Genomic DNA, 13,704 nt, shown 5'->3' with positions numbered 1-13,704 from the left:
CGAACAAGTTTATCAACAATTGCGATTCGCAATGACGCTCCATCTCGCTTGCAAACTACACTGATAATTTTGAGGCTTCTATTGCTAACCTAGTGTTAATACAGAAAGATGGGATGATGGTGTTGCTGGCGAGGCTGATGTTGCTACGTCACATTCGGTCAGACTTCAACCGAGGAGCTTGAGCACGGTTGCAACATTCTGGGCAGGCTCCAAACATTCTCGAAACGTTTGCGCGACCCTGATGTGCTGGCCACAACGATAGATTTAGACTTCTCTTCTTCCTTAATACCTTCACCCCTTTAGATCATAACTTTGCTCGCGCATCTTCCAGTTCCTGCCGTTGTATCTCACCTACCTAATACCCCGCCCGCCGTACGCAAGCCACCGTTGCCATGTCTATGGTATCACAAACGCTGCAGGGCGCGGTGCTCAGCATCACGTCCAACATCCTCGCGCAGGGACTGTCAGCATACAAGGATAGCGTGCGCAACACTTCTACGTGATTTCTATGAGCCCTGCTTGCTGACATGCATCTGCACAGACGCCCTTTTCTCTCAACATCACCCAAGTCCTTAAATTCGCTATATTCAGCATTGTCAGCAACCCACCAAACATCCTCTGGCAAGGCCTTCTCGAAGACCTCTTTCCCACGAATGTCGCCTCGACCGCGCACGACCCAGATGTCAAGACCGTCAAGCCTGCCAAGACCGAGAAGAGCAAGAAGAATATCTTGACCAAGTTCCTGCTCGATCAAACCATCGGCGCTGTGGTCAACACACTCATGTTCTTAGCATTCATGGGCTATGCAAATGCGCCGCAGCAGGGCACGCTCAGCACTCAGAGCACATGGGATGTGATCAGGAAGGAATGTGAGCAGAAGCTGTGGCCGATGATCGTGGATGGGTACAAGTTCTGGCCAGCGATCAGCCTGATCAGCTTCGCCTGGGTCCCAGTCGACAAGAGGGTGGTCTTTGGCTGCTCGGTCGGTGTGGTTTGGGGTATCTATCTTAGCCTCATGGCTGGTGTATAATCGAGTGAGGGAACACGTAGGGCCTGACGACGACGGCAACAATCAAGAAACGGTCAGCAGGATAGTGGATCTACGGGCAGAAGCGAATTGATATGCAAGTCGCCCTGGCCAACATATACCAGCAGCAGCCGACCTGTATACAGTGGCAAGAGGCTATAGAAGTGCAGAATGACGGTCAAGCGGGCTTCCTTTGACAGCTTGGCCCACATACTCTGCGGCTGCAGTCTGCATGCCTGCGAGTGCTGTCAACGTAGCGGCGAGGATCATGGAATCATGGTTGACATCCCTACAAGCTTCTTTTCGCTCCGTTTTCCCTTTTGGTCTATCTATACTGTGTGAGCAACCCTGCTTGGAGCTGATAGTGACAGGTGTGCACAAGCGGCAGACATGAAGGCCACGTTGAATCGAAGCCAGCTTCTCGGTACCGACTTCGCATGACACGAAAGATGTGATAAGAGAAGCGGAAGTGGCTGGCTGAACAGGCGTGTACCGGCAGACACGGTTAAGAGCGTGCTCGAGGTACGACGATAAGCACTACGATGAGGCCTTGCAACGCCCGATCCATCACGACTTCGCTCTATAGACCTCGTTGGGACTACTAGGGCAATGTGATAGACATGCGCAAGCGACAACACGGCAATAGCCAGGTTTCTCAGCAAGGCCGTACGGCGGGAGCGACAAGTCTACCGACGTTCGGTACCAAGTTGAGGACTTCCGGAGCATTCCAGGATCTCGAATCTTTGCAACCCTGGGATAACTATCGAGCCCAACAAGTGCTGATCTGATAGCAAGGCTGCCAGGGAACGGAGCGACACTGCGTTGGAGATCAACCCTCGCTACAGAGCATGGCTCTTCAGCTCGTACGCGCCAGCCCCTCGTATACAAGCATCAACCAATACAGAAGTCTAGATGACCAAGGGAGGAAATCCCTCCGTCCGCTTTGCATCCAATCTTTGTGCGACCTTCTCCAAGGCTGCATGCAAGGCTGTGGCAAAGCATCTATGCCTTTCGAGGCCCGCATGGGTTCACTGTTCGAGTCCCTCAAGTTTACTCATCCTTCAGCTGCATCCAAGAGTCGTGAGCCCTGAACCAACTATCGTCAATGTTTGCGGTGCGTACCGGCCAAATCTCATCTTTGGGTAGTGGCTTGCGCTGCCAAAACGACTTTGCCAGGAATACCAACTTGCGGTGCCACCAAGTTGCGAGTCGTGTCTTTCAGCACCTGAAGTGCAGCCACGCGCTACATAAAAAGTCTCGCTCGTAACTTCAACTTCCACGAATTTTAGTCCTCGACAACTCTCCAAAACGATCATTTTGTCGTCACCCACGACCTAATCGCGATGTTGAGATAACAATCAATATTGTTATATATAGGGACTGCCTCTGCCGTCTCTTGTTACAGAAACCGTGCGCTAGGCATGTAGAGTGTAGGATTTCGAACGTAGAAAATCTTGTTGATGCGGCGACATGCAGGCGAAGCAGCCAAATAATGTCGAAACCTTCGCATGCTCCAAATAGTCGATGTTCCCGTTGACTATCGATTACGCTAGCGCGGGCGGCGCCGCAGTAGCGCGAAGCCTTGCACAGTCTAAAGCAGCCAAAGTTTGAGGACCTTAGCGTGTGGCTGGTGAACCTACATGACGAAGTCGCCCAAGGGTACGATTTTGGTTCACTATCGCGCGGGATTTGTAGACCGGCCGAGGCAATGACACTCGATGCCGACAGAGCTGCATAAATTGTCAAAGCCAATGAGATAGCGCCGTTTCGACAAGAGACACTGACAACGGCCAAGCTCATTGACTTTCTCGAGGAGAGCCGAGTGTCCACTGAAATGGCCCTGTACCTGGTCCTGTGCCGTGGAGCAATTCTCCCTAGTACAGCATGGTGTCGCGCTTCAAGATGTTGGCGACGCTAGACACCTTGAGTCTGCCACAACCAAAATTGGTAGTACCCTAGAACATGGCGACGGAGCTCGAGCTCTCCATAAACCGAGTCTGGTTCGGAAGGGCCTGTCGCTACCTCTTACAGCTCGGGGAGCTGCGACGATCTAGCCGCTCCTACTAAGAACAGACGCTGCTAAAGTCAGAATTCATAACTACCAAGTCACTCTCTCTTTCCTCGAATATCACCACCCACAATTTTCCTGCTTTAGCACCGTCATTCGTTCTTGGGTGTGCTTGAAGCAAACTTCCAACTTCACCTCGCGATAGCATCTATCGCTTCTCATATCAAAATATTAGTAGCACCTGGACATTGGCATAGACCAATAACTTCCAGACATGGCTTCCTTCGGTAACGAGAAGTACTCCAGCGAGGTCGACGCCGACCGCATTGAGCCTCATAACCCTTTCGCTACACCAGGAGCGCAAACACCAAACACACTTACTCCCCGTGGATCCCACCAGAACTCGAGGTCAGCTAGTAGGGATGGCTCAAGCTCTGGCTACCGCGGCGGAAATGACTATAACTACTTCCGCTCTCGAAGAGTGAAGAAGGGCGAGGTTGAGAAGCCTTGGCTCGACAGGAAAGATTCCAGGGAGAAGTGGGTCACTATCATTCCCATCGCCGGTCTCGTCCTCGGTCTCATTGTTACTGGCATTTTGATCTGGGACGGCATCCGCAGCGTAGCAGTTCACAAGTACTGCGAGGTCTACACAGACGATTTCTCTTCATGGAACGACAAGGTCTGGACCAAGGAGGTCGAAGTCGGTGGTTACGGGTAAGTTTCAAGAAACACCAGAGCATCTTCGGTGACTGACAACACCTTCAGCAACGGTCAGTTCGAGCAGACCACCAACAGTAACGAGAACGTCTTCCTCAAGGATGGCGTCCTTGTCATCAAGCCCACCCTGCAGGATGAAAACCTGATCAACAACGACAACGTCCTCGACCTCCGCAGTGAAGGCTGCACTGGCCCTAAGTGGACGGACTGCGTTGCATCCACCAACACCACCAACGGCACAATCATCAACCCTGTCAAGTCTGGTCGCATCAACACCAAGCTTGGTGCTTCCATCAAGTATGGTCGCATTGAGGTCGAGGCCAAGCTCCCTGATGGTGACTGGCTGTGGCCCGCCATCTGGATGTTGCCCAAGGACAACGTCTATGGCGACTGGCCCCGCTCTGGTGAGATTGACATCATGGAGTCTCGCGGAAACAATCACACCTACGCCCAGGGTGGAAACAACATCGCCTCCAGCACCCTTCACTTCGGTCCCAACACTGCCAACGATGGTTGGTGGCGCAACAACGTCAAGCGCAAGGCTCTCCACACCACCTACGCCGCTGGCTACAACATCTTCGGCGTCGAGGTTCGTGAACCCATCTGTAATTTGGCACTATCTAAGCTAACCTCGTTTCAGTGGTCCGAGAAGTACATCTTCACCTACATCAACACTCGCCTGCTCCAGGTCATGTACACCCACTTCGACGAGCCCTTCTTCGAGTATGGTCGCTTCCCCCTTGCGGACAGCAACGGTACTCGTCTGGACAACCCCTGGGCTGCCACTGGCAGCAACATCTCGCCTTTCGACCAGGACTTCTACCTCATCATCAACGTGGCCGTCGGTGGAACCAATGGCTGGTTTGAGGATGGCAAGTCTGCGAAGCCATGGCTCGATGGCTCAAAGAGTGCCAAGAAGGACTTCTGGCAGGCAAAGGACCAGTGGTACCCTACTTGGGAGAAGAATGGCCAGATGGAGGTCAAGAGTGTGAAGATGTGGCAGCAGTCTGGGTACAACGGTTGCCGTGCGTAACGACAGCTGCAGTGAGGTACATGAGATTTAATATTAGAGGCGTTTGGTGTACGGGTGGCTTAACGGCGATCGGCATTCGAGCCGCGCTGAGCTGATACAACGGCTATGAACAAACACTATAGACAACATAATTTCTATTCATTAACTTTAAGATCTCTACAATAATGCATTGTGAGATCTTGTGTAGTAAAAATATCTGCTCCAACAGGACGGCACTCCCGTCCGGAGATCCTAACTTGGACTCAGGGGGGGAGAGGATGTGTAACAGGGGTCCATGCGGGACGGTCCACTTTTGACACCGTACCTTGCAGAAGATCTTTCGTTTAGCCAAGCGATTAAACTTACACAGGCCATAACTCCGTTGCAGCCTTCTCTCACAATGACCTTATCGCCCAATCGACGTCACGACTACACTTACACAGCCCCTGCCGCGGCACAAAATAGACGCTGCAGGCAGTAAACCTTCTCGGCTTGGTCGCAGCCAGTTATGCAGCTACCAGTTTACAGCAATTGTCTCAACACCCTTGGTGCATACAGCAATATCGCAAAACCTGTTCCACCCACCCGACATAGGGGAATATCGTCAACTGGTACTACGAGAGCATTCTCGTACCGGTTTATCGGACAAGTTCATCCCCAACCTCCGCTTCCTTTACATATCCGCACCCTTCCTTATTTTTCCCGGCTGGACGATGCTACACGGGTCCCAGGTATCCATAGATCCAGAGATCACAGCGCTCATAAAAATAGCTGAGAGTTCGCCCACGAGGGCTAGCGGTCACCGCCACATGCTGGCCCGTGTCGCCGCTCAGTTGAATCGTTCGTTGCCTCAACCGTAACTCCCAGTACCCTTTTGGGCTCATCGCTGCTCTATCACTGCACCGCCACAAGCAAGGGGCCTGACAGGGCACCGACTTTAGCCTCGACGCCGGCCTACCACCAACACTATCAGAACAAAGACACATCCGCCCTTGTACCTTGGTGTTCCGAACTATTGACTGGCCCACCTCACTGCGCTGGTTTTATCGCTGCTCTGTTCCCCGCTGTTCCTCAGTCTCGGTCTTCAGGGTCGCCGTGAGCCATGGTAGAGGAACTCGGTTCTCGGGCTACGTTGCGATGAAACGGCGTTTATTGTGAGGTTTAGGGACTCAGGGTCGATCTTGGGATTCAAATCGTAGGTCACATAAATGTAGGGCCTGCCGTATTGGGTTGAAACCTCACACGAGCAGGGCGGGTGCGGAACCCTTGGGTCGGTGAAGCTCTGTGGGCCTAGCTGGACTGCACTGTTGAGCCGAGGGACGCTATATTCTGTCAGACAATAGAGTTGGAGTCGTCCAACACATCCTGCAGCGACCAGCACCACGATCTTGACATCATGCAGATCTCGCGCTCAACGAACATCTTAGGGCGAGGCTGTTACTCCGTAGGAACCACTACTGATGCCACTACGGCCATCATCATCGATCTCACTCCAGCCGTTGTCATTGGCAATGTGCCACAGACCACAGTTACATGGTAACAATGGAGATGCACAAGCCATCAACCCTCTGGAGAACCAAGATCCAAGGATCCAGAACTAGGAAGCGGTCGAATTCTGACAGCCACGATAGCCTTGCCCGTGAATCCTCACATGTGGCCGTATCCACTACGGGCGCCTTCGCTCCTTCTCGGCGTGCGGGAGATGAGCATCTTAGAATGCACCGTGTGCTCGAAATAGTCCGCCCTGTTACGATTGGCTGAAACGCGCCAGGGACATACATAGTTTAGGCAATATCCTCGAGCGAAGCTGACGAGGGCACTTGACGCTAACTACGCCGAAGTGGGTCGGCTTTTGCCGACTACGACCAGCTCCTGACAACAGCAACACGGACTTCTCTTACGAACGTCGTGATTGTTCTTGCAGCATATTTTACTATACGGCGTGGCATTCTCCGTGGTAGCTGGTCGGATCTCGGCATTATTCAGTCTTCCTCCATATCGGCCAGAGAACTGTCAAGAACCCTTTTTGCAAGCCAAGCATGACTCAGACTATCATTCAATGGTACGGCCGGCAAGGAAGGAGCAATTGTCCAAATCCTGCTTGTTCAGCGTTGAGAAAGTTCCAGATGTACGTATTTGCAGATGGAGGCGCCGGTACAAGGATGCTTAGCATGCAATGTGCCGTTGTATACATGTGCTACGGCCACCGTGTTCAGGCCTGTAGATTGTCAATCTCTACCAGGATCTGTTGACATGGTCAGCATCTCGACATGGCCACAGCTTCTGGGCTTGCGTTGGTGTGTCACTTCTGCCAGCCTACGATGAAGCGCCTGTCAGGCTAGTTGATACTGACAAGACTTTGGCCCGTGTTCGCCTGGCGAGCTCGATCTTCGGCTGCCAACTTTGTAGGAACTAGGTCTGGTCTCTTGCAAACCTCAATCGTTAGTCTGGCATCAAGCACTGTTGAGTTATCTGTCAGGTTCTGGCGCTCTAGTCCAGGCGCCACGCTGAGATTCATGGCAAATATCGTCAAACTCGGTTCTCCTCTTACCTGCTCTATATTTGTTGAACCTTAAAACAGCGTGGCTGCCGTCCTGACGCCTGCTTTTGGAGTTCTTCATATTCTGGTGCCCTGCGGCTGAGAACTTTCGTTCATCACACATTCATTTACTCTCCGTCGATCGTTGACGAGTGGCACCACGCTCTACGAAACATCGCCATATACACTCATTTCTCCTAAGGATACTCACTCTCATTTTCATAGTCAATCTAATCAACAACCATCCAACATGAGCCACAACGTCTTCGAGACGCCGGCACTCAGCACCAAGTCGTCGGTCGATGACTTCACACAACATGCAAGCGGTACACAAACACCAAAAAGCAAAGCTTCTCAAAAACTTGGGCGACACAAGTCATCGTACATCATGGATTCGCTTCCTCCTCCGTCACCATCATGGACACCTGCACCGTCAATTGGACCAATGAGCGGCACCACCACAGCACGCACATCGCGACGCAACTCTTTCACATCCATGCACTCTGTCACAAGTCATGGCATCATGGAAGAGATCAAGCACGAGGCTATGGTCAACTTTCTCTTCCAACAGCAGTGCAGTAAGTGTTGCGGTACCTGCATTGTTAGCGCATCACTAACGGTCAACCACAGAGAAGCTCTGGATTAGCAACGGCAGTGGCGGCATCGAAGGTGTACTTGTACGAAAGTCGCGAGGCAACTACGCAGCGTGCCCGCCTGCGTTGGCCGAATCCGCGCTCGGCTACTACGCATCGCTCATCAACCTCCCGGTTGTCATCACAATCAACTCCCGTGTCATTCAGACATTCGTTCAGTACACACCGAACGCGACCGACGTCCCACTCGGCAAGGGTCTGCACATCCAGATCCTTCCCTCGATCGATGATCTTCCCAAGGCGCGCAAGAACCAGGGTGCTGCTTTCCTTGCATCCGAGCAATTGCTTTTGGTCTGGGACGATGACCCGAACGCAATCTTCGGTCGTGCGACACACATTGAAGATGAGTTGATGAAGCTTGTCTGGAGGGCTGGTGAGCCGGAGGAAGAAGAGGAGGTCACCACCGAGAAGAAGGGCCCTGCAGTCGTCGAAACCGAGATCGATGAGGAGACTGGAGAGTTCAAGCCCGAGAACCGCCCCACAAACATCATGAACGGTGTCTTGGTCGGATGCACACTGGTCATCATCACAGTCATGTTGGGTCTTGGATTCAAGCAGATCGCCGTACAGGTCATGGTCGACAAGAACTACGTCCGCATTGCATTCTTGGTCCTGATCCCGGTTCAGATCTTCTTCACCCTCTTCTTTGCGCAGGTCATCGTCGGTTGTATTGCACAGATGATTGGTCCCATTCGCCAGATGAAGAGCAACTCCAGGTACTACTCCGCGCTTCTCCCCCGTCGCATCACCGGCAGGCTTCCCCACATCACCGTCCAGTGCCCTGTCTACAAGGAGGGTCTCCATTCCGTTATTGCGCCAACTGTCAAGTCGCTCAAGGCTGCCATGGCTACCTACGAACTTCAGGGTGGATCCGCCAACATCTTCATCAACGACGACGGTCTACAGATCATTGACGAAGAGGAGCGTCAGGCACGTATCGAGTTCTACCAGGACCACAGCATCGGCTGGACTGCCCGTCCCAAGCACGGTGAGGATGGCTTCGTCCGCAAGGGAAAGTTCAAGAAGGCCTCCAACATGAATTTCGGTCTCATGCTTAGCAACAACGTCGAAGAGAAGCTTGCTCTCGTTCAGCGCGATGAGTCCTGGACTCAGGACGATGAGGCTAAAGAGTACGACCGCTGCCTCAAGGGGGTTGTTGAGGAGCACGGTCGCGCCTGGGCTGATGGCAATATCCGTATTGGTGACTACATCATTCTTATCGATTCCGACACCCGTGTCCCTATCGACTGCTTTCTCGACGCCGCCTCTGAGATGGAGCAGTCTCCTGAGGTCGGTATTATGCAATTCTCGTCCGGTGTCATGCAGGTTGTCCACGACTACTTTGAGAACGGGTAAGTACAATCCAACCCCTCTGGAGTATTGGACAAGCGGCTAACGATTCTTAGTATCACTTTCTTTACCAACATGGTTTACACTGCCATTCGTTACACTGTCGCGAATGGTGACGTTGCTCCTTTCGTCGGTCACAACGCCATTCTCCGCTGGTCTGCTGTTCAACAAGTTTCGTACTTCGATGAGGACGGCTATGAGAAGTTCTGGTCTGAGTCCCACGTTTCCGAGGATTTCGATATGTCTCTGCGTCTCCAGGTCAACGGCTATATCATCCGTCTTGCTGCTTGGGCCGGCGAAGGTTTCAAGGAAGGTGTCTCTCTGACCGTCTATGATGAACTTGCTCGTTGGGAGAAGTACGCCTACGGCTGCAACGAGCTTCTGTTCCACCCTATGCGCTTCTGGATTACTCGTGGACCTTTCACCCCTCTGTTCCGAAGTTTCTTGTTCTCCAACATCCGTTTCACCTCCAAGGTCACTATCATCTCGTACATCGGAACCTACTACGCCATCGGTGCCGCCTGGATCATGACATTGGCCAACTACTTTGCTGTCGGCTGGTTCAACGGTTACCTTGACAAGTACTACCTCGACTCCTGGAAGGTATGGTTCTCCATTGTCATCGTCTTTACTGGTCTTGGTAACTTGTCCCTCGCCATCATGCGCTACCGTGTCGGTGACAAGGGTTTCTTTGCCTCGCTCTTCGAGAACATCAAATGGATCCTCATGATGGCTACTTTCCTTGGTGGTCTCTCCCTACACGTTTCCTCCGCTCTTCTCGCTCACATGTTTGAATACAATATGCAGTGGGGTGCCACCTCCAAGGAAGCCGAGTTCTCCAACTTCTTCACCGAAGTGCCCAAGGTGCTCAAGAGCTTCAAGTACTCTCTCATCTTCGGCATTATCGGTATCGCCGGTATGATCATTCTTGCAGTCGGTCCCTTCATTCCCTACGGCTGGCAAATCACCGATTTCGTCGCTATCCTGCCCATGGCCATGGTTTGCGGATCGCACTTGTTGTTACCGATTGCGCTCAACCCTGCGCTCATGACTTTCACTTTCTAATTTGTAAATGCTTGTCCATGTTTTGGCGCTCTATTGGGCCGGCGAGCTCACATGTCTTTACCTGCTGGGTACGATACCCAGGTACATATCATGCATTGCGATATGGCGCAAGATGTATACGCATATACACGCGCTCTTCAACGAGCACATAGAATAGACATAACGTATAAAGTACACACCAATGCCTCGTTTGCTCTTGACGTGCTTTCATGACTTCAGAGAAGGAAGAGTGGGATGACAGAGCTAATGCCCGCTTCGGGAAGGTGGTATCTAACGTGGGGTCGGCTTACCGTATCAAGTAACTCCATAGAGTCATCATCACCACCAGATTGTCAACTTCAACACCGACACGAAGCCGACAATCGGACCAGGTATCACAAGAAGACGAAAGAGAGAGCCATCTTCAGCTCGAGAACCTCACACCGTCTTAATCGAATCCGCACCGACCACAAGTCTTCGCTTCAAACCACAAATCACCCATCCACAACTCATCATCAACACCGCAACCATGCCTTACTCCCCCACAGTCGGAGACCCAATCTCCTCCCTCGACACACCCTCCATGGTCGTCGACCTAGACCTGATGGAACAAAACATCCAAAGCCTCATGTCCCAGCTCCTCCCCACAGGTATCAACATCCGCCCCCATTCAAAGACCACCAAATCCGCCATCCTCGCGCAGAAGCTCATCACCGCCGGTGCAAAAGGCGCCTGCGTAGCGAAACTTAGCGAAGCGGAGGTCATGTGCTCGAAAGGCCTTACGGATCTGCTGATCACGTGCGAGATCATTGGGCCTGCGAAAGTTGCGAGACTCGTGGAATTGTTCAGGCAGCACAGGGAGGTTAGGATTGTTGTTGATAGTGAAGAGGGGGCTAGGGCTATTGATGCTGCGATTGGGGAGGCAGGGATCGAGGACCGGATTTTGAGCTTGATTGATCTGGATGTGGGACTGCACAGGACAGGTGTCCAGCCTGGCGAGCCAGTGCTGCGACTCGCAAAGACGGTTGCGGGGCTCAAGCATCTGAAGGTGATAGGTGTGCAGGGATATGAGGGGCATTTGCAGCATGTTCATGGTGCGGAGGAGAGGAAGAGGATGTGTCTCGAGAGCATGAAGATCTTGGTCGACACAGCTGAGGCATTGAGGAAGGATGGGCATCAGATTGATGTTGTTACTACGGGTGGGACTGGGACAGCGGAGTTCTGTGTCACTATGCCTGGAGTCACAGAGGTTCAGCCGGGCAGTTTCTTGTTCATGGATACAGATTATCGCAATGCGGTGGGGACGAAATATTCGAACAGCTTGACAATCCTAGCAACGGTCATCAGCAAGCAGGGCCCAAAGAGTATCACGATTGATGCGGGGCTCAAGTCGCTCACGACAGATAGTGGGTTGGCGGAGTGTAAGACGCTGGGGTTTACATATGGGGTCTTAGGAGATGAGCATGGGTCGTTGTCGTGGACTGACGGGGCGGATCTGAAAATTGGGGATCGTGTGGAGATGATACCGAGTCACATTGATCCTACGATCAACCTACACGACTTCTACTACGCGCACCGAAACGGCATCATAGAAGAGATTTGGCCGGTTGATGCGAGAGGAAAGGTACAATAGGCTTAGATGAAATCAAGAACATCCGCTCTGAGATCCACCACAGACACGTCTGCCAAAGGATCCTTCCCATCAAAATACTCTGCCGCACGCTGCGCTCTGGTGAACTTCGTGATATCGTAATGGTGTTTGTTCGGTTTGGCGAGAGGAAAGGTACAATAGGCTTAGATGAAATCAAGAACATCCGCTCTGAGATCCACCACAGACACGTCTGCCAAAGGATCCTTCCCATCAAAATACTCTGCCGCACGCTGCGCTCTGGTGAACTTCGTGATATCGTAATGGTGTTTGTTCGGTTTGACGAGAGGCATATGCTTGTGCTTGTACTCTTTCAGAGTAGAGTTCCAGTTCCAAGAGTCATTGGCACATCTCATTGAGTCTGGTATCACCCTTCTTGCGATAGGCTTTATCAAAGTCGAGCATCTAGACCATGTGAGCTTCAAGCTAAGTACCCAGTAACGCTGATAGGCACCATGTTCTGGCCGAGCTCATGCAAGCCCCAGTCATGCCAGTGCGAGTAGATATGCATATTGAAGTTGTCTGGGTCGCAGTACTTGGCTTTTCGGCAAAGAGCGTCGAATCGTTCCCATGCACCACACATGATGACCCACTTGTGACCCTTCTGCTTCCTAAGCGCAGCGCCAAAAATGTCCTTGGAGTCCTCTGCAAGCCAAACTAGGCACGTACAATTTAGCCCACGTCTTAGGTCTGCTTATATTGTTTGCTTCATTCTTGTATGCCTTCATGTAGCTATCGGTCTATACATCGAACCAAGGGTAATGCAAGCATATGTAGTCGTGTCAAGCGGGATCGAAGTGTTTCGCTCGGTCAGGCTGGGCCTGTTAGTAGCTCATACTGGCCAGGCTACAATATAGCATACGTTGAGTCCTCCACTGCACTCTCGATGAGGTGTGTGACTGAGAAGCTGAGGTTCGAGTTTGTCTTCTGAACTCTGATCATCAGGAGAATCAGTAGAGTCAGAAGAAGAGCCTTCAGGTTCGGAAATTCTCAGTTTGTACAGTTGAATCCTGATCATCTCGGTATTGTTATCAGGCCTTAATTCTTCAGAACTCGAGTCGTCAAAAGAAGTGTCTGTCAGCAAAGGATCCTTTTCCGGTGAACCTCTGGCAACACTGGCCTTATTGCCGGTCTTCCGACGCTTCGATGGAGGCATTGTGCTCTTGGAATCGTAGGGTGTTCGTTGTCACCCTATTGATACTTCCACAATGGACAATAGTGAGCGTTATTAGCTGTTCCCCACATTTGCATTGAACTTTGGTGATGTATGACATCAAGGCATTCGTCATCATTGCCGCTAAAACGCGGATCACACGCGACGCACGTGTTTGTTGAGACGCGATTGTAAACAATGGCTGAAGGAACTTAACATTCTCAGTAAATGGTGATAGCATGACCTTCGACGGACGGACGTCCGAGACGATCGCTTCTGCGAGCAAGCATATGCAATGCATGACGCATGTCCCCGAGATTTGCATTTCCAAGCGGCTTCCAGCGATGGAAAACGTGGGAAAGGATTGCAGTTTTGTTTGTTCACATTGGCAGGGGAAAGCGGGAAAAGCGCTACGCGGTGGCCTGTGCCCGCTAGGCCTTCCGGTCCGCATGCCAGCCTCTCCACTTCTCCAACATCACGATTTCAAAGGCGTGATTGTGACATGTCTCAAACTTGGCCTATGATCGCACCACCGACTCCATACTTCGTGGCT

At 51.9% G+C, this 13,704-nt stretch overlaps 4 protein-coding genes across 4 annotated transcripts; all 4 read left to right on the top strand.

Moving 5' to 3' along the window:
* Positions 1-276: 276 nt before the first annotated feature.
* BU25DRAFT_363908 (uncharacterized protein) lies at positions 277-1,317 on the top strand. The gene is made up of 2 exons (XM_033703769.1): positions 277-482; positions 542-1,317. Exons 1-2 carry the CDS (start codon positions 393-395, stop codon positions 1,028-1,030), a joined length of 579 nt encoding a protein of 192 aa, XP_033563878.1. The 5' UTR covers positions 277-392; the 3' UTR covers positions 1,031-1,317.
* Positions 1,318-3,156: 1,839 nt separating this feature from the next.
* Positions 3,157-4,909, top strand: BU25DRAFT_485698 (glycoside hydrolase family 16 protein). Its single transcript, XM_033711239.1, has 3 exons — positions 3,157-3,749; positions 3,801-4,341; positions 4,393-4,909. The coding sequence occupies exons 1-3, from the start codon at positions 3,310-3,312 to the stop codon at positions 4,783-4,785; spliced, it is 1,374 nt and encodes a 457-aa protein (XP_033563877.1). The 5' UTR covers positions 3,157-3,309; the 3' UTR covers positions 4,786-4,909.
* Positions 4,910-7,799: 2,890 nt separating this feature from the next.
* Positions 7,800-10,371, top strand: BU25DRAFT_336563 (uncharacterized protein; the record flags this gene model as incomplete). Its single annotated transcript, XM_033702642.1, has 3 exons — positions 7,800-7,881; positions 7,934-9,308; positions 9,363-10,371. 3 exons carry the CDS (start codon positions 7,800-7,802, stop codon positions 10,369-10,371), a joined length of 2,466 nt encoding a protein of 821 aa, XP_033563876.1.
* Positions 10,372-10,580: 209 nt separating this feature from the next.
* BU25DRAFT_447113 (uncharacterized protein) lies at positions 10,581-11,983 on the top strand (the record flags this gene model as incomplete). Its single annotated transcript, XM_033709531.1, has 2 exons — positions 10,581-10,637; positions 10,682-11,983. The coding sequence occupies 2 exons, from the start codon at positions 10,581-10,583 to the stop codon at positions 11,981-11,983; spliced, it is 1,359 nt and encodes a 452-aa protein (XP_033563875.1).
* Positions 11,984-13,704: the final 1,721 nt, after the last annotated feature.

This window comes from Macroventuria anomochaeta (genome assembly GCF_010093625.1).
Source record: "Macroventuria anomochaeta strain CBS 525.71 unplaced genomic scaffold BU25scaffold_9, whole genome shotgun sequence".
Classification (NCBI taxonomy): domain Eukaryota; kingdom Fungi; phylum Ascomycota; class Dothideomycetes; order Pleosporales; family Didymellaceae; genus Macroventuria; species Macroventuria anomochaeta.
The sequence above is the reverse complement of the archived record's forward strand: the minus strand, read 5'-3'. Positions and strand labels throughout refer to the sequence as shown.

What these genes read in the sequence shown, in the direction of transcription:
- BU25DRAFT_363908 (XM_033703769.1), top strand. Translation starts at nt 393, where the DNA reads ATGTCTATGGTATCACAAACGCTGCAGGGCGCGGTGCTCAGCATCACG. An exon ending in TGTCAGCATACAAGGATAGC is followed by an intron (nt 483 to 541) that starts GTGCGCAACACT and finishes GCATCTGCACAG; the next exon opens with ACGCCCTTTTCTCTCAACAT.
- BU25DRAFT_485698 (XM_033711239.1), top strand. Translation starts at nt 3,310, where the DNA reads ATGGCTTCCTTCGGTAACGAGAAGTACTCCAGCGAGGTCGACGCCGAC. An exon ending in GTCGAAGTCGGTGGTTACGG is followed by an intron (nt 3,750 to 3,800) that starts GTAAGTTTCAAG and finishes CAACACCTTCAG; the next exon opens with CAACGGTCAGTTCGAGCAGA. An exon ending in ACAACATCTTCGGCGTCGAG is followed by an intron (nt 4,342 to 4,392) that starts GTTCGTGAACCC and finishes ACCTCGTTTCAG; the next exon opens with TGGTCCGAGAAGTACATCTT.